The 25516-nt window shown below is 35.4% G+C and overlaps 1 protein-coding gene across 1 annotated transcript in view; it reads left to right on the top strand.

Moving 5' to 3' along the window:
* The window catches only part of CCDC178 (coiled-coil domain containing 178), a 168946-nt gene that overhangs the window by 142171 nt on the left and 1259 nt on the right, over positions 1–25516 (top strand). Inside the window, 1 exon segment of the mRNA XM_061994597.1 lies at positions 8208–8315. Within this exon segment, the coding sequence (XP_061850581.1) occupies positions 8208–8315 (108 nt within the window).

The following is a 25516-nucleotide window of genomic DNA, read 5'->3' as shown; positions in this document are numbered from 1 at the left end:
TGGTATTTTATTGTGCAATTTCTTCTCTTCAGAGTAAGCAGTAGAATCTGTAAAAGGAATTGTTAGAGATAATGGCTGCTTTAACACAAAAAATTAATAGCAAGGTTCGGAATTTCTTTGAAGCAATATTGTTTACTTGCAGGGTTTGGCATTTCAGCTTGTGCTGGCTGACGTTCCTCTAACGGCCTTGTGCAAATATCAAACAAAAGTCAGGAAAAGTTGTACGCTACCGTAGATTACAGTTTCGGAGGCAAAAAAAAAACAACCAAAAACCTCTGATTTGGGGTAAATGCTATTATCTGCACCTTTTCGAGATGTTTCTGTTCATTGCTTCAGGCTCTTGGGGATGAAACAGCAGTATTTGATTATCAGTGTTACTAAATGATATAGAGAGAGCCATCTGGATAAGTACGGAAACAGTTCCCTTGTATAGCAGTAGAAACTGGCAACTATAAAAATCTTTGAGGGAAGAATAACATCACATGTATTCTACATCTACTAGGTATCAAACTCAAGACTACATTTTCAGGAACCTAATGCAGAAAGCACACTTTTCATTTTCAGATTGGGATTATAGTAAGTAGCCACAATAAACAGGAGGATACTCTGATCTTACACTATTGTCTCCTTTCCTTATATCTTTCCTGACAGCAGTTAAAAATCATGACATCAGTCTGTCATTCTCTTCTTCCTCCATTAAATTTTGATTTTGTCTGCATTTGCTCATAATTTTAGTAGAAGATTGTGTACCGATTTTTCTTCATTTACTTTCAGTGGATCTTGAAATGCAGTTTTCATTTTCTAAAATTTAACTTTGCTAATCTGTTTACCAAAGCATTGGAATAAGGTCAAAAAACAAGTGCATCTTTTCATGTATACTTGCACATCAACCGAGATTTGTTTTTTTTCATGAGGCTTTTACTCATTTTAAAAGTATATCCAGTCTGTTGACAAAAGAGCTTTATTTAAATGAGCTATGTAATCTTTACCAGCAGTCTGTGTAGCAGATTTGACAATAAAGAAATATCTCATTACCTAGGAGCTTTGTATATTGTACAGGTGTTCCTTGTAGTCGAATAGTATAAAAAGATAAATATTAACTGGATTTTGCTAATAAATCTGCCATTCTTGCAGTGCCAAAATCTGTGGAGTTGTTGTAATTGCCGTTGTTTGAGTTGTAACAATGAATGGAACAGATAAGGCTTATTTCATTTACATAGAATTTAGCATTCACAGTGCACTGTTGAATTAATATGACACACACACCGGATCCTCTGATAAAAGATTAGCATCATTTGAAAATAGAGAAAATGTAGATTTAGAAGTGACATATTAGTCTCTGTTCAACATGTAACGGTAATTTGCTTAGGTGTGAAAATCAGAGTGGGTTACGACTGACAGCAGTGACTAGTAGTTAATACTTTATCTGTTAGTTTCATTTGCTACATTTTGTATTAAACTGATATCTCAAGAGGGACTACTGCAGAATTAAAAAATAATATTGTATAGAACCCAGAAGGTCAGGTACTGGAAGGTCAGGTGCCAGTTATATCAGTGTCAGTCAAGACTGTTGTCTAAAGAGTTATATTCACTGGATTTAAAACAGAATTGTATTTTAATAGGAGAATTCAATGAAATAATCCTAGTTTCCTGTACTGTCAACACCAGTGAATAACTAGTTTTAGCTACTTAGCATAGCAATCTGATGCCCAAAGTCTTCTGCAGATCTAGCCCTGAGTACAGTAGTGTTAGACCCTTCTAATCGTCACACCATCATTTCAAGTCTCCCCACTGTTGTCAGTTGAATTTGTCATTGCTAATTGGCTCTAGAAATTAAATAATTCAATTGTGTGCCCCCACCCAAAACAAAAAAAAAAGAGAGAGCACCAAGTTCCCCGTTATCTCTGAAAACCAGAATTTACGTGAATTAGTTAACGTGCCAGGAGTACAATGTGACAGAGACATGAAGGCAATATGTATTTGCAGAGCCGTGATCATTACAATGTAGTTTGTCTTCCACCATTCTCTGTCTTCTTCAGAATGTGAACCTGATTCAGGCTCAGTATACGATTGCAGATGTACACAAGCTTTCCAAGTGTTTTTGAGAATTGATGTGTTGTTTTATGATGGTCCTTACTATGACTATCTCTAGCTCATTGAAGTTCACCTGAACTGAATCCAGCCTGTTGATTACTAAGATATTGTTCAACTTTTGCAAAATATTTCCCTTGCAGGAGGCAGGTGAGAGATCTATTTTCTCTGGATAGTTCTATGACTTTTGTTGAAATGGTGGGATCTGGTGCTCCATTTCTCTGTGACATGATCATTGCTATCTGCCTTGATGTTTCGTAGCTTCTGGATTGCTTGTGTGTATTGCTGACTTCTCAGTTGATTGTTGTTAACATTAAATGGTTTAAGTTCATAATATTTCATCAAAATATGGAATTGATAGTGGGCTGAGTCTACTGACACTTCTTGGAAATGCTCTGCCCGTCTGTCTCAGATATGTGTATTTTCCCATTCTTACTGCTGCTTAGTCCACGTTTTCTTCATTTTAATATTCACAAATAGATTTAGTCACTTAGTAAGTAGCTCTCACTAGCTACTGTAGTTGCAACAATATCTCAGTTTGTATTTCCTTAGATTGTTTTTAGTCTGGAGCCAACCTTTATTCAGAACAGCAATATGTCTTTAGTCTCTATAATCAGAGATATTTCCATTCATTTGACCCATGTGCCAGTTTGCTTCCTACTTTTCAGGCTGTTTCCAAATGAAACTAGGAAAGAAAAAGGAAATTTCAATTGGTACTTAAAGGAAAACTCACAAAATATTTTTTTTCTTCTGGTAAAGTATTATTGCAGTGGCAATTAATATTCCAGTTTTGTGGTCTAGGTTTGAATCTCCTTGCCTGATGTTACTGTATCCTAGCATAGCTATGTAAAGCCGGGATTAGACTATGATGGTTCAAATTGCACCAGTTTTGATTAACAGTTGAATTTCTTAATCTCAGATCGGTATCTTTAACACAAACTTCACAGGTTGATCCAAACATACCTTCCAGTTTCCGCAAAGATTTTTTTTCCTCTGTGTTTGTTAAGCATAAATACATAGCTATGTATGCTGCTACACAAGTAGATACATTGATGAATCTCACCCTAGACCAAAATAACAGACATCTATAGAGAAAATCAAGTTTCAGTGTTGTGTCGCTAATCTACAGTATAACAAATGGCTCTGTGAAAATGGTTTATATGCAGGGTCAAGTTATGTAGAGATAAGCATTCTTACTTGTTCCTTAAGGCTGACAGATGAACAATCTAATCAACTGTAGGATGAGCGAGAAGCTCAAGAATGCTTACAGAGAGCAATGTTTTAAAAAATGTCGGTTGATAAAAATGGAAAAAATTACTAGTAACTACCTGCAGTCAGTAGTTTTCCAAAGACATACAGTTTTCACCGGATGATTTTGATGAAGAAGTCATATCACAAAAAAAATGCTACCCCCTTTGAAATGTGAGTCCCTCTTTGCACACTGCATCTAGCAAAGAAAACATCAGCATGATTGCATAACAGAAGCAGAATAATGTATTTTCTGCTCACCAAAGAACCAAACTGCTTGGGTTATCCAAACAAACTCAGCCTGAGGCAAACATCTGCCATGCACATTTTTAGATCGAATATTTGAAGTTTGGCAAAATTTAAAGAGAATCTTCTTCTGAGACAAACAACATAATAGTTCTGCCTATAATATCTACTACCTTTTACATGATCCAGAACCTTGCAGTTTTACTGGATCACACTGTAAAAGTAAATATACATTTTAGATTTCTAATACATTTTTTTCATGAATAATTATAATTTTGGAGAGTGAAACTAAGTTTTATTCATAGAGGGTCTGATTCTATTGTTGCATTCTCAGGCATAAACCAGGAACAGTTATATATAGATCAGTTGAATCTCACTAATTGGAAACAGCAGAGAGGAGAATTACGTTTGTAATCATAACCCAATATAATGCTAGCATGTAGTCACTAACCAGAACTGGTAATTGAAGCAGTCCAAGTAGTATGTTATTGACCGAGAAAAAGCATCATGACCAAGTTCCACACGCTGTTCACTTTGTATTCTTAATGGGACCACGTGCCATTTGATGTTTAATTAAGTAAACATCCCTAGTTTTGGATCCATTGTCAAATATGTCCATAATCTGCATTGGTCTACTCCTATGCCACTAGACTGTGTAATAAAAGGTAAGTAGGTGAAAATTTTGGATTCCTGTGAAATGCCAGGCAGAAATTTCTGGTCTAAATAAGATACAGTTCATTCTCTCTGTGTGAGATTTTCTTTCACTTTACCTGGTGTTTACTGTATAGAGAATCCCAATATTGTGATACCATTAATTAATGAGGACCTTAAAGCAATACCACTCGATTAATGAATTAGACTTGGATAGGTCTAAACTTCAAAAAGCATCATACATTTTTTATCCCAGTTTGATCCCTCAAAAAAAATTACAAATTAAAATATTATCTTAAATTTAATCATATTAGGGCAAATCAGACCTGAATTTAATGATGTGTCTTGATTTATCATAGCAAAAAACTTAAAGGTGAGAATAGAATAAGGTACCATGAATTGTAAGCTTCTCCTCTAGTAAGATTGCAGTGGCAGCTAGTTCACACCTCCTTTTCTCAAATTTATGCTGGTATTATTGATTACATTAGTACCATATATAAACAAGGAATTAAACAAACATAAAGCCATGTGCTATCCTCTGCTGTGAAGCACAGAGAGGAGCCACAACAGAAGTAAAGGAGAATAACAGTGAAGCCACAAAGTGGCAGCATGGTGAAGGCAACTTATTGACAGTGTCATACGTTCTCCATAGAGCCCAAAAAGATGACTCTCCAGCAAACCTCATCTCCTCCTCTGTAGGATGAGGACTGAGAGAAGTCACTTGCTGCAAAAATTGTCCCATCAAAAAAAAAAAAAAAAACCAAACAAACTATCCAACACACTTCTTAGACAGCTATAGCTCCTCTTTGTAGAATGAATTTTGTTTCGATGCTACAGAAACCCCTGCAGTCCCTTTAATGGAAGGTTGTTTTTTGGGGACTAACATCAGACCTGTAATCAGCCATGACAGGTGCAAGAGTAGCAGAAATTAGGATCCTGATGCTTCCTTTTCTTTTGCATCTCTAAAATTTAGAGCTAGTCTGTCTTTTTGTTTCACTTTTTGTTCAGTCCTGCTCCTACAGCAAAGTCAAAGTCAAAAACATAAGCAAATCTCAAACAGATATTTGGCTACTGTACATTATCCTACATTTTGACCACCGGAGATGCTGTTATCTTCTCAGCATTTAGATCAATGTGTTGAGAATACTTAGGAAATAGCATTAAAAATGGAGTTGACAATCTTATGTATGCAACTCATACATGCCATGTCTTCTTAAGACTCTATATGTGATTAACATTTAAATACCATTCTATGAATCTATGGTTCTATGAAAAACAAATAACTATACATCTATAATATGACCAAGGATCTAAGGGAAAAGTATTGGTGCCTATGAAATCTACAGTCTTCTTTTCAACTAGAAGTGCCCTTTATCTTGATTAATTGGGATTTGTTTGTTTGTTTGTTTTAAATTGTTCCCCCAGCAAAACATCTGCAGTTAGCTCAGGAGACTACATGGCCTCTCCTAGGTTAGTGGGTCCATCAGTTTATTATAAGCTTGTAGGTAACACCATTTCATCAAGCTGCTACTTTCTCAGAGACATGTATTTCTGATTGTATGCATAAATGTTATTAATGTTACAATTAATATTGTAAAACTAACAAATATTGGGTTTAAGCACCATTATGCTAGGCACAATAAAATGTATTCAAAATACAAGATGCATTAGATGCAGGGATATTTACAATAGTAACAAGAGCCACCACCGACTTGTAATTTGAAAATGTTTATGCAGTTCTTTGAAATGAGAAAGGTTAGTGAAGGTCGTATTGTTGAACACTAGCTGTTATAAACTGTCAGTTTCTTAATAAATTCTGTTGTAATTTTTGAATAACTAAACCTCAACATTTTTTAAACTCTTTTGATTTTCTCAAGATAAAAAAATTGGATAGCCGTTGAACTGGATAGCCACTGATCTCTTTCACCATTCACATTCACATGTGCTCTCACAACCACCATTTTCCTTATGATGACAACATATCCTGCAATTATTTTACCTTTTTACAAAAGTGAAAAACTTTATAATACAAAAATATTTTTCTACTTATTTTGTTCTTCTCTCATGTCCATTCCTTTTCAAACTCCAGAGTGATATCATACAACATAAGTTTTGAAAATAGTTGAATTAACAACAGACCTACTGAAAGAGATAGGTTTCAGGGGAAAAAAAAAATCTTAAAATAAGGGGAAAGGAGCACTGGTTCTTCAAATTGGAAAACATATTTGGTTTTGGGTTTTGGCTGTGATTCAGATTGATATTTTGTATTTTCCCATTGAGTTCATCTACATTCCCTCATGTTATTTTTAATATACAATGACAGGACTAAAAAAAAATATGTACAAAGATCTGTTTTAATATTTTACAGCCTCATTTACAAAGATGCAGAGTATTCACAGCTTCCATAGACTCTAATGGGACTTGTGGAAACTCAGTGTCTCTGAAAATCAGGCCATTAATTTTGAAAATGTGCATTAATTATTCTCTAGGCTGTAATAGCTCACTTGATATTACTATAATCTACATTCTTTTGAAAAAGTGTATTTTTCACCTGGTACACTGCGCTTGCTCCTAAAGAGCAGTCATATCTTATCATGTAAAAGCTCCTTTATAACTGATCCAATTATTGACCTGTGGCATTGACCTTAACGAAATGTAATATTTCCAAAGGAGTGGTACAATCCATTGTGTTAATCTGGTTGACAGGCATACTCTTGAAGGCCTCATGCTAACAATAGCTATGGAATTTATTGAAATAATTAACTTGAAACACAAAACCATGTATTTCTACCAGGCAGTAATTTAAGTGGTTTAAATCCCCATTTTCTACATTGTGACTATTCTACAATATACAGAAATGTTTGCAGAATTTGCCAAAACCCACAATCATTTTCAAAAGCATTCTCTGTTGCTAGATTTTTGGATCTCATTAAAACAGTTTTCTTCTAGACTGAGTACTGACACACTGTGTTTATGAGTTCCAAATACCTGCAGATAAAGGAAAAACTGATACTAGACTAGGTGGTAGATTGTAACAATTAGTACTGTTAGCAAATAGCAAAATCCTCTCAGGTAAGCACTCGCACTTTGAATAATTTCAATTAGGATTCTTTGCACTGAATGTGGCTACTTGGATATGTGTTATCTTTTCTATACATCTATATAAAATCTTTTTGTTAAGTAGCATCACTCACAACCACCACATTCAGTACAATTTGTGCTGTTTGATGTTTTCATGTCATGTGGTTATAGCTGGGTAGATTAATAGGAACTTCTATCTGGAAATTTCTTTCCTGTTATTGTTCTCCCTGAGCAGTTGATGGCTAAGTTAATTCTCTTTAGTTTTGTCATGCACTAAAGCACACATTGCCAAGCTATGATAAGCTTTACACAGGGAAAAGAAAAAAGCCCTCGTGTCCATCAAAGTCTTAAACTTGCATTTTAAACTTTGGCCTGACCTGATGTGCCATTCAAAAAGCTTCAAAAGATTATTTTTTTAAGAAAGGTTCAATATGTCCCGAGGCTATCGGTTTTGAGTTAAACTGGGTGAAGTAGAAATATTTTACTCATCAGCTTTGCAGTCACAGAGTTTGCCTCAGCTAGAACAAAACTGCTGAGGCATTTAGAGAAAATTAACCCCCCATCCTGGCAGCCAGATGTGACTGGTTTCTGATGAATGCACATGAGTGGGCTGAAAAACCAAGAGACTGTGAAATTCCTGTCAGGTCCGTACAGCGCAGAATGGGCTATTGACTGCTTTCTATATTTCCCTCCATCATTCTTCTTGAACGCTGCCATTAATTTCCTCTCCTACTCAGACTTGGGAATTTAATTTTTTTTTCCTTTTTTTTTTCTTTCCTTCCTCCCCCTTCCCCTTCTTGCCTTTCCCCACTGCACTGACCCCTCCACTGCCATTGCTGTTGCCATCACCGTCGCCGTCGTCACCGTTGCGGTCGCGGTGGCCGCCCCAGCTGCGGGTGCTGCAGAGGCGGAGGCGGCGGGGCCTCTCCATCCAGGCTGGGCTGGCGAGGATCCAGGCAGCCTCTCAGGAGAACGCTCAGAAAATATTAGCTGTGCAGGTAGGTGATTGCAGGGAAGTCGGAAAGATCATTCTGATCTAGATTGAAAAGCAAATGATGGGTAGTGTGATGAAGCATTAAAACCATATCCCATCAGAGTTTTATAAATTTTTAACCTCTTTAATAAACTGGAATTGCATGAAGGATGAATTCAGTAAGTTAGCACATATACCATGCGTGGTTTGAAAAAAAGGGGGAGATTAGATTTATTTCTTACAAACCTTTGAAAAGATTATTATAAATACATTGGATATAAATATCTGAAACATAGAGTGACATTAGTATTGGTGCCTGGTTGTTTTAGAAGATGTTATTGTATCCTGCTTTGTGCAAGTATTATTTCCATGGTAAACAATATTATCATTTTCACTGTATTCATATTTAATTTCTTTAGGAACAGACCCTTTTTTTAGAAGTATCTCACCCTCCTAACTCAATTACATGATGGCTTTCCCTTGCTTGTAAAAAAGCAACATTGGGAGGTTAAGAGAGTTTAAAAATGGTTTCCAACAATGTATGGGTTTTCATTTTATGAGTTATATGCCATATATATATATATTTACTTGTGACAGTTGGAATGCTCTTGTTCTTTTTGTCTTGTGCTATGGTACCTTACTCTTATTTCTGTAAAGCCACTCTTTTCAGTCTCTTCCCATAGTTAATGGCCATAACCAGATGGCATTTGTGAAGGGTTTTTAAAAGACCGAATTGAAAAATTTCTTTAGACTTACTCCTTGCAAAAGAAGTTACGTTGCTGGTGCAACTTTAGTGCGACATATTCCCACAAACTTTGTTTTCTAATTTTCAACAATCAGGCTTGTGGGAACAGTTAGTTGTATGATTGTGGGAACAATTTTGGAATTACACTTCACAGTTAATGTCCAATGCATTAAAGTGAAATCTAACTTGAATGAATTCTAGAATTCCATTAAACTGCATCAACATCATGATCTGATTTCAGTATCTCACTAAGAGGATTTTTATTTTAAAATTCCAAATTGCCATACATGTTGTACCTCTAGAAAAGACTTGAAAAATCCTAGACATACTCAAATCAAAAAATCAAGAAAAAAAATAGATAAGGTACAATCAGATTTTATATTTTAAGAATGATTTGTAATACTCTTAATATTGTGGATTTTGGGGGATATTACATGTGCTAAATATTTCACTGACAGAGAAAACAGGTAAGTGAGGAACAACATTTTTTCATTCAAATTTCCGATTTAGCATCTGAAAAACTGGAAAAGCTCCTTTTTGATTTTTTTTTTATGGGATAGCTGGGATGATTTCTATTCTCTCCTGTGTTCAACTACTCCAATAGTGAGTGAAGAATAACAGAGATGGTGGATGTGCAGCCTAAAGCTCATGAATAGTACCAGTGACACAGAAGCCACAGGTTGCCATTGGTTTCCTCACACATGAATCTCTACATTAATCTAATGTTACACAGTTTTTTAATAGCTATTCTGCAAACCTCATATACAATTGATCTCTTATGTCAATAACTAGTCCATGTTAAAATGAATGAGTTTTGCAGTATTCCTTCACCTTAGCATAAATTCTTCCATGCATGCTGTTCGTGTTGAGAACACCTGTCTGTAAATCTTCTCACCCTCAATAACTCAGCTCCCTAGAAATGGACTAAGCTTTTAGATCTAAGTCCCACCAGCATTTGGGAGTGTTCAAGATCCGAGTAGCATAGATCTACCAAAGACAACATTTTCTTCAAAGTCTGGATGATGTTCTGTTCCCTATTCACTTTCACTACCCATGACATCTTTTTTCTGATATTCTGATCCTATTGTAATATTCTTGCTATGTTTTTATGCAGTTCAACTGACAATACATTACTATTAGAATACTAAACAAGGAAACCAGATGAAATTAAAATGAAAACTAGTTTAGCTAAGAGCAATTACCAAGGTATGTAGAAGAATATTTCCTATCAGCAACCTGATACTTTTGTATTTTAGAGGTCTTGGAAGTGATTTATTTATATATAGACTGGTGTCTTTATCTGTGTCACATCCATCTATCCTTTTGTCAATTAAGTTCTTATATTGATGACATTCAACATAATGGCATAGGCTTCCAAAATAAAATATGACAGCTATTTCTCTCTCTTCCTTTTCTCTCAGCAAGAAATACGATACATTGTTGTTGCTAGTGTCCTTAATTGCATTAAAATGTGAGCATAGGAACCCACTGCGCTGAACAGTGTGTTAGTGTGCAGCAAAACAGTGATTGCTGCTCACTTGGACTTGTGTCCCCAGTAGCTACCTTGACTAGAGCAAACAGGAGCAGGTGAATCACAGAGGAAGAGTGAATTAGAAGAGGCAGTAGATACAGTACATTGGCTGCCTAAGTGTTTTCTAATATTTTACAGAAGCCATGACCTGGGTGAGATACAAGAGAGACTTCAAAGTAGGTAATGGAGGGGGTGAGGGGGTGGCCTTTTCACCAGGTACTTTTTAACTGGCAATACTTTCCAGTTATACACAGCATCAGTGTTCTGGGATAATTATTATATGATAATAAAAAGCTGCCTCTGTCTGGAAGACATATTTCATCAACATTTCATCATTACTAGTCTACATTATGAAGCCTGCTTTTAAAAGTCTAGACTTGCCTTCCACTCGCTTCCAATGGTGCAGGTAGACTATAGCACCTGTAAGACTTTGGGTTTGAGAAGGAAGAAGGTGACTTTGCCAAAAGTCACTAGTGAGGAGAATGTTTCCAGAAACAGATATTGCTGTAGTTTGTCATTACCTTTAGCAAACACCAATAAATTAAAAAAAAAAAAAAACACCAAAAAAACCCCAAAACCTTAGGAGAGACCTTACTTAGTAGAAAAATGCTTTTGTTAATGGTAATGAAATCTCCCTAAAAGTTTTACATTAAGAGGAGAGTTTTGCAATGATGGCAAGCTCCTTCAATGTCTGGTCACTTAAATTCATTTCAGGAAGAACGATATGCATTACCAATCCTAATTTCTGTCAGCATCAAACTTGATACTGGTGCCAGAGATCTGCAGTCGTTCATCAGCCCTGCTACTTAGTCACGGATCTGAGCTTACTCTTAACTCCAGGCTTCTCTCCATGTCACACTGCTAAGGTGTGCCCATGGGCTGGCTGGCTTGGTGATAGTACCAAACTGAACTGTGGTGCTCAAGCTTTGTGCAACACAGGCAGTGTGTCTCTTTGAGCATGCAGCTAATGTGCACAAATCTTTTGAGGGTGCTGCTGCCCTCAGAAACAGCAGCCTGGCATTAAGAGCCTCCCATATGCCACTATGATCTTAAATGTCCTAGGGCCAGAATCTCTGCTTTGCCACAATTATGTGTAAGATAGCAAAGGCAAAGAGTTCCTCATTTACCTCCATGGCTCTCTGTTCAGACTTAGCACTGGCTGTTCATATTTTTGGTCTACCTGGCCCTACCTAGCTGTAATGCACTTTACCAGGGAATCATAACCAGAACACAGTGCCATCTGGATACACATGCTTTTGACTCTCTGCTCTGAGAAACACCCAAAAATATTTTCTGTAGTATGTAGCAGAAATGTGTGTATGCTTACTCATACACACCATACTTATGTGACTGAAGACACATTAATGTTTTATCCAAATGTTAAAAGTATCCAAAGTACCAACCATATGAATGTGAATCATGGAGGCAGAAATATGTCAGTCAATCTCTTGTAAATACTAGCTTTTCCTTCTTTTTTGCTATATTTTATGTGGTGATATTAATAGATTAAAAAAACCCCAACAAAATGCTGTTTTAATTAATATGAAGCTCCTTTTATTTCACTGAAACTTTTAAGTATATATTCCCTGTGTTTTATCATGATCCTTATAGCCTTTTAGCTTTCTCAGCATTTAAAATTTGCTTCGGAAGTAGGAATGACCAACTAATTACTTAGTGTCCATATGTTTTGTGAATATAGTTCTGGCAGAATATGAAATTTTAAAATTGAGCATTTGAATTAAAATGTTAAAAAAAGGGGATGAGAGATTTTTCCATAGTAATAGCAAAGAATAAATAAGTTAGCAGTCAAATCAATTACTAGAGCAGAGATCAATGACTGAATTTATTTATACTTTCAGTTTTGCCTCTTCATCTATTTCATTTTCTGTAGACCAAAGTGCAGGACTGTTGCTTAGGCAAGCCTATTTCATCTTCTTATGACCTACCATTTTTTCTAACCCATTTCAAGTTTTTTAAATTCCTTTCCTGCAGTCTGATCACAACCAGTGGCAGAATTTGAGAGGTTAGAATTGCAGTGCATGAAGTACACTAGAAATGCATTAGAAGTGCATTAGCACTGCTCTGCTCCTCTTTTATTCTGGGCAGTTTACATACATGCTTAATGGCTCTGACAAGAGACTTTGTTTTTATCATCGTAGTCAAAGTTCTGTGAGCACCACTGTAGATTACAGTGACTCTTCACATAAATCTAATTATGTTAATTGCCAAAGGACATCCTGTGTGATAGGAAAGGAGCAAAGGCTATTGCTGACATCAGTGATGGCTTTTCTTCAAATAAAGCTGCATGGAGATCTCTTCCAGTCAGGGTTTGAATAAATGTGACAAAGCAATATGAGGAAAATATCACTGTCACAGTCAGCACATCAGTCTACAAAAATCCTTCTACAATTACTAAGTACCATTTCAGTCCAGCAGAAAACAATGGAAGTGATCTCTTTTATTAGGAAAAACTTATAAAAATGTAAAACTTTTTCTCCCAAAAGTGTACAGGCAGGGTATTTATTATGATAATGACTTGTTTTCCCAGTAATGTTTTGGAGTTTCAATAACTTGGCTCTTGACTAAGTTCAATTAGCTATCTAATTGCAGAAATGATATATGATGGCAGATGTAACTTTATTTGGGTCTGTGGCTGTGCTTTAATCTTGACAGTCTTCAATTTGGTCCTTTCTTTTAGATGATTTATCTTGAGTATAGGTATGCCAGATTTATTCTGGAAGCGAAGGGGCTAATGAAAAAACATTACCACCCTCGTAACTTTGAAGCATTTCATACATACTTTTTCTAATGGTGGCATGAAAAGGAAACTTTTTAATATGTACAAGGTTATTGGTTTAATTTTTAGTAGATCTGCACCTCTAATAGCCACCAGTGCATAAAAAATAGATCATCAGAATTTAGAGTCTAGAAACTTCTCGGTTGGGAATAGTTCTTCCCATTTGCTTCAGGTGGAAATTGCTGCATTGGGTACCAAGGAACAAAGCATCAAACAGATTGTTGTTTTGACTGCCGAATGCTGAGATTATTTTTACATTTTCTGCAGTTTTACTCCACTTGCTCGATGATCCTGAAATCTTTAAAAAAAATTTGGAAAAGCTATAGTAGTTCAAAATAATTCCACTATACTGAACTACACCAGTTTACACAGAAGAGTTTTGATCTGTTTTGTATTGCCTTTATTTGAGCAATTTTGCAGAGGTCACCAGAGAAAGGACTGTTCTTTACTAAGGCTTTGAAACTTTGATGAATCTACTGCAGGCATCTCAATGAATATGGCAACTCCCCAGTGGAAACATTCTACAGCTGAGCAAAATCTGTGCTTTTCATCATATCTTGTTTTACTTCCTTCCAGGAAAGAGTCAGTGCAGTTCCACTAAAGCCAGGACCTGCATATTGAAAGCTGGGTTTGCCCTTTTGCTTTCTGGCAACCACTCATTCTTAGCTTGCTTCTTAGCCGTCAGATGGTAGTCAATTTGTTCTCTAACTTATTAACACAGGTGTGTTATGGTGTCCCTCAGGGCTGATGCTCTTCAAAGTCTGTATGCCTTCTCTTTTATTTTTCTCTGTTATGGGTTGAGTTATCACCATTTATGCTGATTACACTCAGTTGTGTCTTTTTTGCCTGCTGATTTCACTTTAACAGTCTTGCTGTTTCTGCCTTGTCTTGGAGACATATGGGCTTGGAAGACAGATAACTTTTCTTAAGGGGACATAGCTACACACCTTTTAATTAACTCTAAGCTTTTGTGTTTAGTCACATTTATCCATAGAAACCATTTAAAATATTGAAGTTAAACTTTGCTGATTTTATAATTAATTTATAAAATATTTATTTTGTACTGTTAAAGGGGTATTGAGACCAGCTAATTTTGGGGATAACCCCAAAATTGCTCATGGGGGTAACCCTTCTGAGTTGAAAAATTTGTTACTTGGTTAATTGTGTTCTAAAGAAACATGACAGTCAGCATCCAGTATATAGTTTCTAAAAATATAAGGCATATGAATTTCAAATGCATATGAATGTTTGATAGTACCATCTAGAATTCTTCAAAATATGAACTCAAATTTTATTTCAATCCTCAAGTTGATTATTTCTGTCTAGATTTCTCCAGATTGAATTGATGACCCTCACAAGCATTCATCAAAATCTTTGAATTTAGTTATTATGTAGGTGTAGAGGCAAATACTGCTGCCATAGAACAGACACAAAAAATGTTCATGACCTTTAATTTTGTTGCTGTAGGATGAGAGAGACCTTTCTACTGAGAGGGTGGAAAGTAATTTTGAAATAAGCCCAGTTCATAGAAGATCTTAAAACCTGCTTTCTTTGCCTCATTTTCATGATCTATAAATTCACTTACCACATGGCAAAACTCTGATATCTTTATTCTGATGTAATTTCCTTTGCCATTTTTTGAAGTGTGCATATGATTTGGCACACCTTACTTGCGTTTAGGTTTTCATGTCACTTATGCCATAACACATTGAACTTCTTATGCTTTGCATAAACTCTTTGTTTTTCAAAGCATCATGCCCAACATCTAATGCAACCACAAACACTTCTTGGCATGCATAGAAACACCTATAGTGGCCTTAACTCTCTTATTTCTTCAATGACTTCACTTGAAGGTCTCGCTATAGGAAGTAAATATGGCATGAATCAAATCATTCAGAAATGTGGCTGCCACCACCTAAAAGCTGTAGTTTATAGTAGGAAGGCAGATAGGCAATTCTGCTAGTTTCCTGTCAATGATGAAGGACAGAAGATGGCGTCTGAAAACAAACAAATTAGTCTCATTTTTTTAAGATTAACCATACCAAGATTGCTATGGTAATGAATTATTTAGTTTGTTTGCAGTGTAATTTTTTTCAATGTGTAATTTTTGTGTAGAAATACGTGTCAGTATTTTAAGTAAGAAAACTTATAGCCCAAGAGAACAGGGAAGATGCCATCTAATCTAAGAGATTTGTTTTAAAATTTCTTTTAAAAGAAGAATCCAGAGTCACTTCTTTGATATTCATCACGACACAATGTAATCCATCCTTGTTTATTACCAGAATAGCCCTAATTGTCCACTTTCTTACACTTTCTAATATGTACACATAGAAATGACTTAATAATTTAAAAGATGGTAATAGAAACGTATTGACAATTTCTTTTTTAAATAATGAAACACAAGTTCACAGAATTAAAAGCTTCCTACAAGAAACTTCATATCAGGATTTAACAAGTGATGCTAGTACTAGACAAATTGCATTTCTTATTGAGCAAAAATTACTCATCTATTAAAGAGAAACTGAATTCAGACATTCATTCAGAAATTCATATTCTTTTCTTCCTGTAATTCTGATAACTTAGATTTGTGGATCAAACACTAAAAACTGTAGTCAAATCTGAGCAACTGGCATGCTTATTCTCTCTGCTGCTTTTATCATCAGCAAGGCTACTCAAACAAGTAAGTCTTAAAAGACAAGAGGAGGAAAATTGCATGACTTCTACCTTCTTAAAAACTGAGTCATGTCACTGCTGCAGCAATCTTTAAGTCTCAGATTATTCTCTGTACTCCCTGACAGAGAGATTCAGAGTTTGAAACTTGGTGGAATAAAAATGTGCTGAAACACTATGTCATGAATTGAAAAGTTTTCAAAAAAACATTAAAGTTGTTGTGCTAGAGGCATTTTCTAGAATCTGAAAGCTACTGGATTTCTATTTCTTGAAGTGGCATAAATTTCACTTTTTTAGTTAAATAACTAAACCCCGTGTAGAAATATTTACCAAAAAATAGGTTGAATTAAGTTTATAGAAATAACTGCAATCTGAACATTTCTAAATTGACTACCTTGCTTCTGTAAACATCAGAATTTTTTTAAAGATTTTTTTATAAACTGTAAAATTTCCAGAAACATAAGCCACCATATTGACACAATCTTGAGAAGAACTGTTGCCCATACACCTATCTGCTACTTTAGCTAATGGAATAAGTAACAACTATAACAGACTGTCATCTATGTCATTCAGTAATTTACTGCTAACCTTTTTACATAATTTGAGTTTCTCTGGCTCATAGTCTCTACATATCCCAGCCCAGTGTTGATGCTGCATCTCAGCACAGATGACTGTCAGCCCTCTCCCCTGCACCTGACTACTCAGACTGCTGGCCCAGCCACTTCTGCTCTCTCTTCAAGCTCCTTCAACTGCTATCTATTTTGTTCCCACCAATAATCACCTTCTTCCACCTTCCAGCCTCTGGGACTGTCAATTACCTCTAGACTTACCTGACAGAACAGTGACAGTTTTCCTTCTCTGCAGTCTAATTTTATTTTCTTGTAAACCTTTTCCAAATCTAACTGTTGCTCCATTTTGGCTCTTTTCTGTCACATTCAAAACAAGCAATTTTCTACTCCTGTATATACTTGGCAAAATAAAAGCACAGGCAGGACTTCTCTAGGCCCCTAGACACAACCCAAACCACAGTAGTCCTGAGATCCTACTGCTGTAGAAGCCTTACCTATTGCAAGGCTGAAGTTTGTAAAAACGTACTTTTCAGAATTACTGAGCTTGAGTTGGCACTTACCAATCAAGGCTAAACTGTGTTTTCACAGCCTCATGGATCTGAAATTTTTTTGGCAGTAGTTTACGATCTATTTCTTTAATTTTTACTACTTACCAAAGAAATCAAGCATTTGAGCACAATGCCTAAATTTTGAGTAAATAATAAAAAGGAAACAAAAAATAAGATCTTATAGAAGCAAATGCTTTGCAACTTGCATAATATGCAATGCTTTCAGCCCTACCTACAGTTCAGGGAAGCCATTTTTATTATAGAAAGATTAGTTGAAGTGGTTTAAACACCAGTGGTTCCAAACCCAGCAATAAGGAGTTCAAGTTCTTCCTACCAAAATGTACAGGAATCCTTGATTCTCTTTGCACAGCTTAGTTGTTGTGGTTTGAGTAGGTGTGTTATGAATATCTGGGACAAAAGTTTGTGGGGGTTTTGTTCCAGTGAACCACAACCATTTCTCATCTGTAATGTTATTTTTCTAAATTGTGTTTTGTCCTGATTGGAGCAATAGTACTGAATAGCAGAGAAGACATAGTTTTGTTAAGTAGTACTTAAACAAGAGAAAATATGGTTTGAACGTACATTGTGTTTCCACCAGCTGTGCTGATATCTGTATAGCAACAGAGCAAACAACCTTCTAAATAGTTCCATTTAATACAAAATGTTGTGTTTCTGAGACTTTTACAGCAAAATAACTATACATATTTGGGTAATGTGTTCAAGTTTAGGGCCAAAAAGTAGGTAACACTGAGGTTTATGATGATAATTCTGTAGATTATGAATCGGTCTTTTGAAACTTTGTCCAGGTATGCAAGCCTCTCAAAGGTCAATCATTTGGATCAGGATATTCCCTTCATAAGTGAAACCAGAACAGATTTGCAAGTATTTACTCCGTTAAGAAGCTAATGGTAGTTTTGAATGACATGAGAATACAGCATTGAGCTAACACGTAAGATGGTTATTCAGTTGTTGTGTGTCAAAAAGAAAAGCAAATGACACTTCAGTGTATAATTTAAAAAAGTTAAATAAAGCCCATTTGTCGGAAGGCAACATTAAGGATAGGGTTTGCAAAGTTATACTGTTGCCAAACGAGCACGTGCTTAGCTCCCATAAGTAAAAACTGAGAAGTTAAATTTCTTTATCCAGTTCAGTGAGTAAAGAATCAGAGAAATGCCTTTTTAAATTAATGATTCAACCTTACAACATCACTTTGGGCTATCTGAAGTTTAGTAACCTCCTTCTACCCATTTGAAATATATATCAAAACACATGTTTAATGATGAACTGTTTACGTGTTGAAAACTCCTTTTTCGCATTTCTTCTGTTTTTGTTGTCACCTGAATTAATTATGGTAGTTCAGAACATCTCTAGTAAACATGCTGATATATCATAGATTATAAACTCATCTACTGAACTCTTAACCATGGTTGCAAAGTAGATTATTTTATTTAAAGACAGCAGTTTAAAAATTTACACATTTAATTTAATTATGCTCTCCCAGAAGTATAAGAAGAAATCAGAATCCTAGTGTGAATAGCAAAATACTTGCGTAAGAAAACTTACAGGAGCGTTTTTGCCTCAAACTCAATAATTTTAGTTATAATCACTAACTATGTTTTTGTTTTACAGAACCAGTATGATTTGGAAAAAGAATAAAATTGCTTTTAAAGTACAAAAATAATTATGAACCACTTGAAATGTAATGTCTGTATTTTATTTCTCATCAGAATTCATTAGTGTGTAACATCAATAATTTAGCCCATCATTTGCCAACACTGACTTGGCTCAGTAGTTCAATCATGTAACCCTGTAAACTCACTTTCCATTAAAATGAATGTTGCTGACAAAGGATAACTAAAGAGATACTTCATTTATTAGCTAAAGAGATACTTCATTTATCAACATTTTTAAATTAGGAGTTTGGGACCACAGACACTTAGCTGGATAAATTATTCAAAGGAATCTTTGCATTAGGCCTGAAGATGTTTGGAGAATCAAATACAATGTTATCCAGAATTATAACTGCCTTTCATTTGTGTAGCATGTAATTCACAGTATACTATTCCTGAAACCAACAGAGCCACCTGCAGAGAATCAAATGACCTACCAGAATGAAATCCTGCCTGTCATGTGCAAAATTATAAAATATGTAATAGTTATCCTGTATTTTGATTGACTCAATCAAGCATTTCCTACAGAAAACTCCTTACAAGAAACTTCCTGCAATGGCCACTATAATCTTAAAAAGTTGTATCTGAGGTATTAAATGCTTTATGTTATTTTACTATGAGTAGCTTCTTCAAATGCAGTCATTACCTTCTACAAAAAACATAGAATCATCATAGAAACATCCTTTAAAAATGTGCATGTTTCAGATGTGATTTCTCATCTTGTTGCTTCACCAGCATTTTTCCTAACCACCTATTCTTTCTTAACAGGATACTGACTTCATTTTCTGAACTTCAGTCTTTTTTTTTCTGCTAACACACCATGATTTGCACATAAACTTTCTTTTTTTTTTTTCAAAATAAATAACTACCTGAAGCATGTGACTACAAAGTTAGGAATATAACAAAAACCTCTCATATCATGTCTTTAGCCTGTGCCTGGGAAGACAGATCTGGAAACCAAATCCTTCCTGAGGACAAAACAGTAAACATCTGTCACAAGATTGACATAACATGGCTGTCATCTGACTGCCTGCTCTGGAGGGCTGCAGCTAGTGGTACAGAAGGAGCCAATTAAGGACATAAGCTGAAAGCATATAAAAATGTTACAATAGCAGTTTGGTGCAAGCCACCACATTATTGTCCAGTTTGCCTTACTCTTTCGTATTTGTCCAAAGACGGCATACATTGTTTCTGTCTTTGTCCCTTTCTCAAACTCTGTTGGAATTATTCTTAACCTAGAGATGACTCCTCCTTCGAGCAATATTCCAAGTAAATTTTGTTACAGCCTCTGTGCTCACAGGCTGTTTAAGATACATTCTTATGATACTCCAGGCTGAGTAGTGGGGGATCCAATTTAGGTCTTCATTTCAAGTATTCTTATAAGCTTTTTATCCAAAGTGACAGATATTTCTCTGAGCCTGAGCAATGTGGTAACTGAACGTGTATATGCTAGCAGAGCAGAAATCTGTACTTGAGACAAAGGAAAAGATGTTACTGATGGCTAGTTCAGGGGACTGAGGAGCTTTGTACAAGGAAATGTTTTTTGTAGATTTTTATCTTTTTTTGTGAAGAGAGTGGTGGAAAAGATTATGCCATAGAGGACCAAGAAAATGGAAACAGCAGCAGTTCTTTTTTTGATAGAGCTGTATTTCTCATTCCTGTAATATTCAACATTACTACAAGGATCTGCAATCTGTATCATCACTTGACTTGGCATCAGTTTTGGCATTCCTAGTGACACCGGAACAAGCTGAGTTGAAGACTCGGGAAGGCTGGTTTCTTTCTTGCACTTAACTCTCCTCCAAAACTATGATGAATCACAGCAGTTTTGCTGAGTTGCTTTAGCATGTCATCTTGTCCCAACTATTGTGGAATTTTACTAAAGCATTTTAAGTATCTATAGTAAGTCCAGAAAATTCTCTTTTTCATTTGCCACAGATTTTTCAATGCTGTGAGTTTTTGTTTCATTATGATTTCTAAAATAAGAAAATCAAAGAGTACACCAAACAAGATTTTTAGTGCTGTGCTTCACTTCAATTAACCTTTAGGGACTAAGAAGTCTTGCAAAACAAAAAATATACTTAAAACTGATCCCATTGGAGTCAATGATGAAGTAAGGCTGGTGTTCTTAGATACAGGACTATTTTCCTTAGGGTGAAGGCAGAACAATCTGAGTCAATACATTTCTTTTTCATGATGTTACCTAAAATTACATCTGTGTTTTAAAACTAAGTGTTGTGGTAATAGTTTTTCTATAATTTTGATGGCCTGAGAACATAAGCAAGATATCATAGAATCATAGAATGGTCCAACCCCCCTGCAGAAGCAGGTCCACTGAGATCAGGTCGCATAGGAAAGTGTCCAGGCAGGTCTTGAAGACCTCCAAGGAGGAAGACTCCACACCCTCCCTGGGCAGCCTGTGCCGGGGCTCCATCACCAAAGGTAGATTTTATAAAGCAAGGCACTATCGTTTAATAGACCTAGAAAGAAAGACAAGTCTTTAAGTATACATGTCCTTCCTGTTAGCATAAATTCTTGTATCTTTGTTAGCTATCTGAGAGGGTGTTGAGCATTATGTTCCCAGCTTCAGTGATATAGTCATTGCTAATCTAATAATCAGTCAGGTTAAAATGTGTGTATGTGTATATATATGTATAAAATTATACCACAAAGAATCTCACCTGTATCCTGGTCTTTCTTAGATCTTAATATCTTATTTAGCTCAGTGTAATAATAGTTCTTCACATTTCATTGTGACTCCTTTGACCTATACAGATGATGAGTCTAACTACTGCTGATGCTACATTTCTTTTTATTTATTTCACATTCTTTTTAATTCCTACTTTTCTCTTCTTAACAGGTACAATATGACAGAGGGAAAATTTAGAGATGAGGCAAGAAATTATTTGACTAGATAGATCAGATTAGCATTGAGATTAGCAATCTAAAACATGATGCACTCTTTGGAAAAAATTACAGTTTTTCTTTGGTTTCTCTAATTTTCTTAGTTTCATGTCTGAAGGATAAAAGCCGTTTGTTGTCTTTCGTCTATTGATCATCAAAGATGATCAATATTTCCTGTATATAAAGCATCAGAATTTTTCCTTGCTTTTTAGTCTTTCAGGCAGCATATAGTTCTGGAGCTCAATCTTTAATAACCTGACAGCATCTGAGTCATGCTGACAGATTCGTTGCTACTCAGTAAATATTCAGGTTGAGAAGTTGTGAACTTTAGCTTCACCGGCATGATTTCTGCCTTAACAACATCAACATTCAGAAAAGTGGCCTCTTTGGGCTGTCATTTGATTTGGTGTAAATTAATAAACCTAAGTAGACTCATATCTTTAAATAGCAGTTTACTATTACTGAAGAATTTTTCCCTTTCAAAACTGAAATGATCTTTTATTGGAGCAAATAAGTGGTAAAAGTACAAGCTATTTTCAAGTCAAATCAACTTCCTTTGGGAGCAAGAGAAGCCTGTGAGGAGTGTGTGGTTGCTCTCTAAAGCTGCATTTGCAGTTTTTTGTCCCTCTGGTGTTATGGAAGCAACTGCTGTCTGGGACACTAATATCCTTGAGGACGTGATGGAGAGAAACCTGAGCAAGCTACTCTGTGACTTTTCCCCCTTCATGTCACACTCCTTGGTCTTGAATAGTACAAGTTATCTTTCTAGCTGTTTAGTCCTACAGAGAGGCTTTAACATCTATTTTCAGAGATTATCAATGAATGTGCAAAAATTTCTATGGATATATAGCTTTTCTATCTGTTTCTAGGTTAAATCAAAACCTTCGTTTCTTGAGTTTCCATGTGTGCTACAGGGACAACAACACAAATATCTGACACTGGAAACTCAGAAGCATGATCGTGAGTTTACAGAGAGGTCTTCTGAAATTTAGTAAGACTTACTGAAACATGGGGCATTCTGGCAAAAATTATCTTCACTCTGTGTTCATCTGACTGTTCTGGGATAGGAAAATGTTAACCGGAAGTAATGTATATGTTTATTCTGCCCTTATACTCCTCTACATAGCATCTCATCGTGACCATTGCTGGGAACAAAATGGTAGGTTAGATGACATTGCAATTTGTATATTATGGTGTTACGTAATAATGAGAACCTTAACACTAATGTTGATGGCTTCTAAGGCAGTATATGCATTTTCCAATTTGACATTCACATTTTATTTATAGTCCTATTACTATTCCTATGTCCTCCTGAACATTTCTCTGATTGTCTTGTTGATTTAATATATCTTTGCATATTTTAGATATTCTGCAACTGCACCGAGAGGTGATTTGCAATGGTTATCCTTTATTCCCCTCAGGAAGCACATAGTAGTATTTTTTTGACGAACTCTTTTCTAAGTAACTGTAAAATGTACCATATGAGAGAAGCTTGTACAAAATGTGAATAATAACCACATCCAGGAAGAAGCTGATTCTCTGAGAGTTAATTCTAAAATACTTCCAAGTTCTAATACTCATAAAATAATAATATTTTGCATGTCTAAGCTAAAATGTTTGAAGATAAATCTTGCAGGAAATTGAGCTTCAAGCACTGTTAAAGCAATTATTAATTGACTTTAGGCATGATGTTTCAAGAAAGGAATTTGCGGGGCCAAAGTTCATTCCCTGTTCTCTTGTTTTCCATTCTTTCCTCTAGAAAATGAGTTCTTATAGACCTTCAGAAGGGAGAATTGTTATAAAATAAGTTTTATCAATAGAAGAATCAAGTTACTCACCTCTTTTTAAAGTTCTTCAATCTTGTTCAGACATATGCATATGCATATATCTCCTTGTTTCTGCAGTAGGTTAGGCAGAACAGCTGACAAATGAAAAGCCAATAAGGGCTATTAAGGACTCAGGGCCTGATTTTGATAGTTCCCTGTGTTTTAAATCCATTAGTTTTGTTACGGTTATACCTAATTTACATCTGTGTGAAAGTCAAGCATTAAGTTTGCCTTGTATTTTTAGTCTGGATTTCTAATGATTTGAGAGCTGCTAGTATATGATATTGTCAGACTAATGGAGCAAATTGAAAATGAGTTACCATATTTTATGTCATTGTATATTTAAAATAAATGTATCTGTTTCTAAAATTAAGTAATGAAATCTTTTTTTCACTGAAGAAAAAAAAAGCATATGAATGTCATAAAATTAATTTACTTATTACACTATAAAATGCAGCTTCCTTCCAACAACTTTTATATGGAAAAGAGGGGAAGTTTCTACATGACCCACTGCTTCATGAACATATGATCAAAATGGCAACTGGAATAAACTGAATAACTTCCTCAGTAACAACTATACTGAGAACCAAATCTGTTCCACTGAAGTCTGCAGCAGTTGATCATTCATTTTACCTGAATGCAATCCATTGTTTAAAATAATTCATGGAAATGAGATATAATGTACAGAGTTGGTTATTTTTTTTATTTCAGTACTGAGAGAAAACATCCACAGCTCTCAGTTTTCAGTTAATGGGAACCCAGATGCATGCTAAACCTTGGCCCTAGACAGACTTTTCAGTATCATTTTGTCAATGACCAGGCACAGAAAATTTTCTTTAAGACAATTCAATCCAATCTTAAATGTTTTATTAAATCTATTTTGAAATCAAGTCAACGTCATTAATAAACTATCATTTGATGATTAGTTTTCTCACTTGTAAACATTAGTTATTAAAAATTACATTTGGCAAAATTTACAATATATGTTAATATTAACTTCATTTTATTACTAAAAGACAGTACATCAAATCCAAATAAAAGGTATTGATACTCCAGACAAGATTGGTTGTGGTTGTTTTAATCACACTGAAAAACTCCTACAACTGGATCACTGAACTTCACTCAATTCCAGAGCATCGTTAGAGACCATAACAGCAGGAAAAATGGCACTGGTTCCAATGATAGCTTCTTTATTGAGTGTAAACTTAAGCAAAATCTTGGCAAGTCAAATCAGTAAGTCAGTGAAATAATCTTACCACTCTTTCTTCCTTTTCTGACATATTTCTTCAGAGTTTAGTCCATTTATATATTTCACACCAAATCTCATTACTACTGCGTTTGGCTATAGCACCATTACACTCCTGCCTTCCTCGAGGATAGTGGCCCAGTGCAGTTACTTTCAATTTACACTTACATTTCTTTCCCCACATCCATTCGTATACAACACATTGTGCCCCTTTTATACTCTTGAGAGCATCTCTTTAAATGGGCTGCGCTACTGCAAATAGTCCCCAGGTTACTCTAGACACACTGACTGAAACACACACATAAAGAAGAGTAATTCTGCATTAGAGTATGGAGAAGAGGGCAAGAAAGGCTCGTTCTTATCTGTTAGCTGGTCTCTGGGTCAAGAAAGAGTCTCTGGGCCTAGCTTATTTATATTTATTTTATATATTTATATTATATGTATAATGTTGCCAGCGTTTTCCGGAACACCTTTTCCAGACTTTATGTTGTTACAGGAAAGGACAGGAAAGGAGATTGCTGAACGTTAAAATATAAGTGCTTCAGCAATGTGAAACAAATAGCAGCTAAAGATAACACACCAATGACCTCAAGAGAAGCCAGTGATTCAGTCCTTTGTTTCAGTGCAGGAAGTATAGACATTTTTTTAAACAACTCCATTTTCATCAGGATAACAGTTACAAGCACTGGGCTGCCTCAGTGTGATCTGGGGAAGATTTAC

Source organism: Colius striatus, chromosome 4, assembly GCF_028858725.1.
Source record: "Colius striatus isolate bColStr4 chromosome 4, bColStr4.1.hap1, whole genome shotgun sequence".
Lineage (NCBI taxonomy): Eukaryota > Metazoa > Chordata > Aves > Coliiformes > Coliidae > Colius > Colius striatus.
This window is presented reverse-complemented; position numbering and strand designations above follow the sequence as displayed.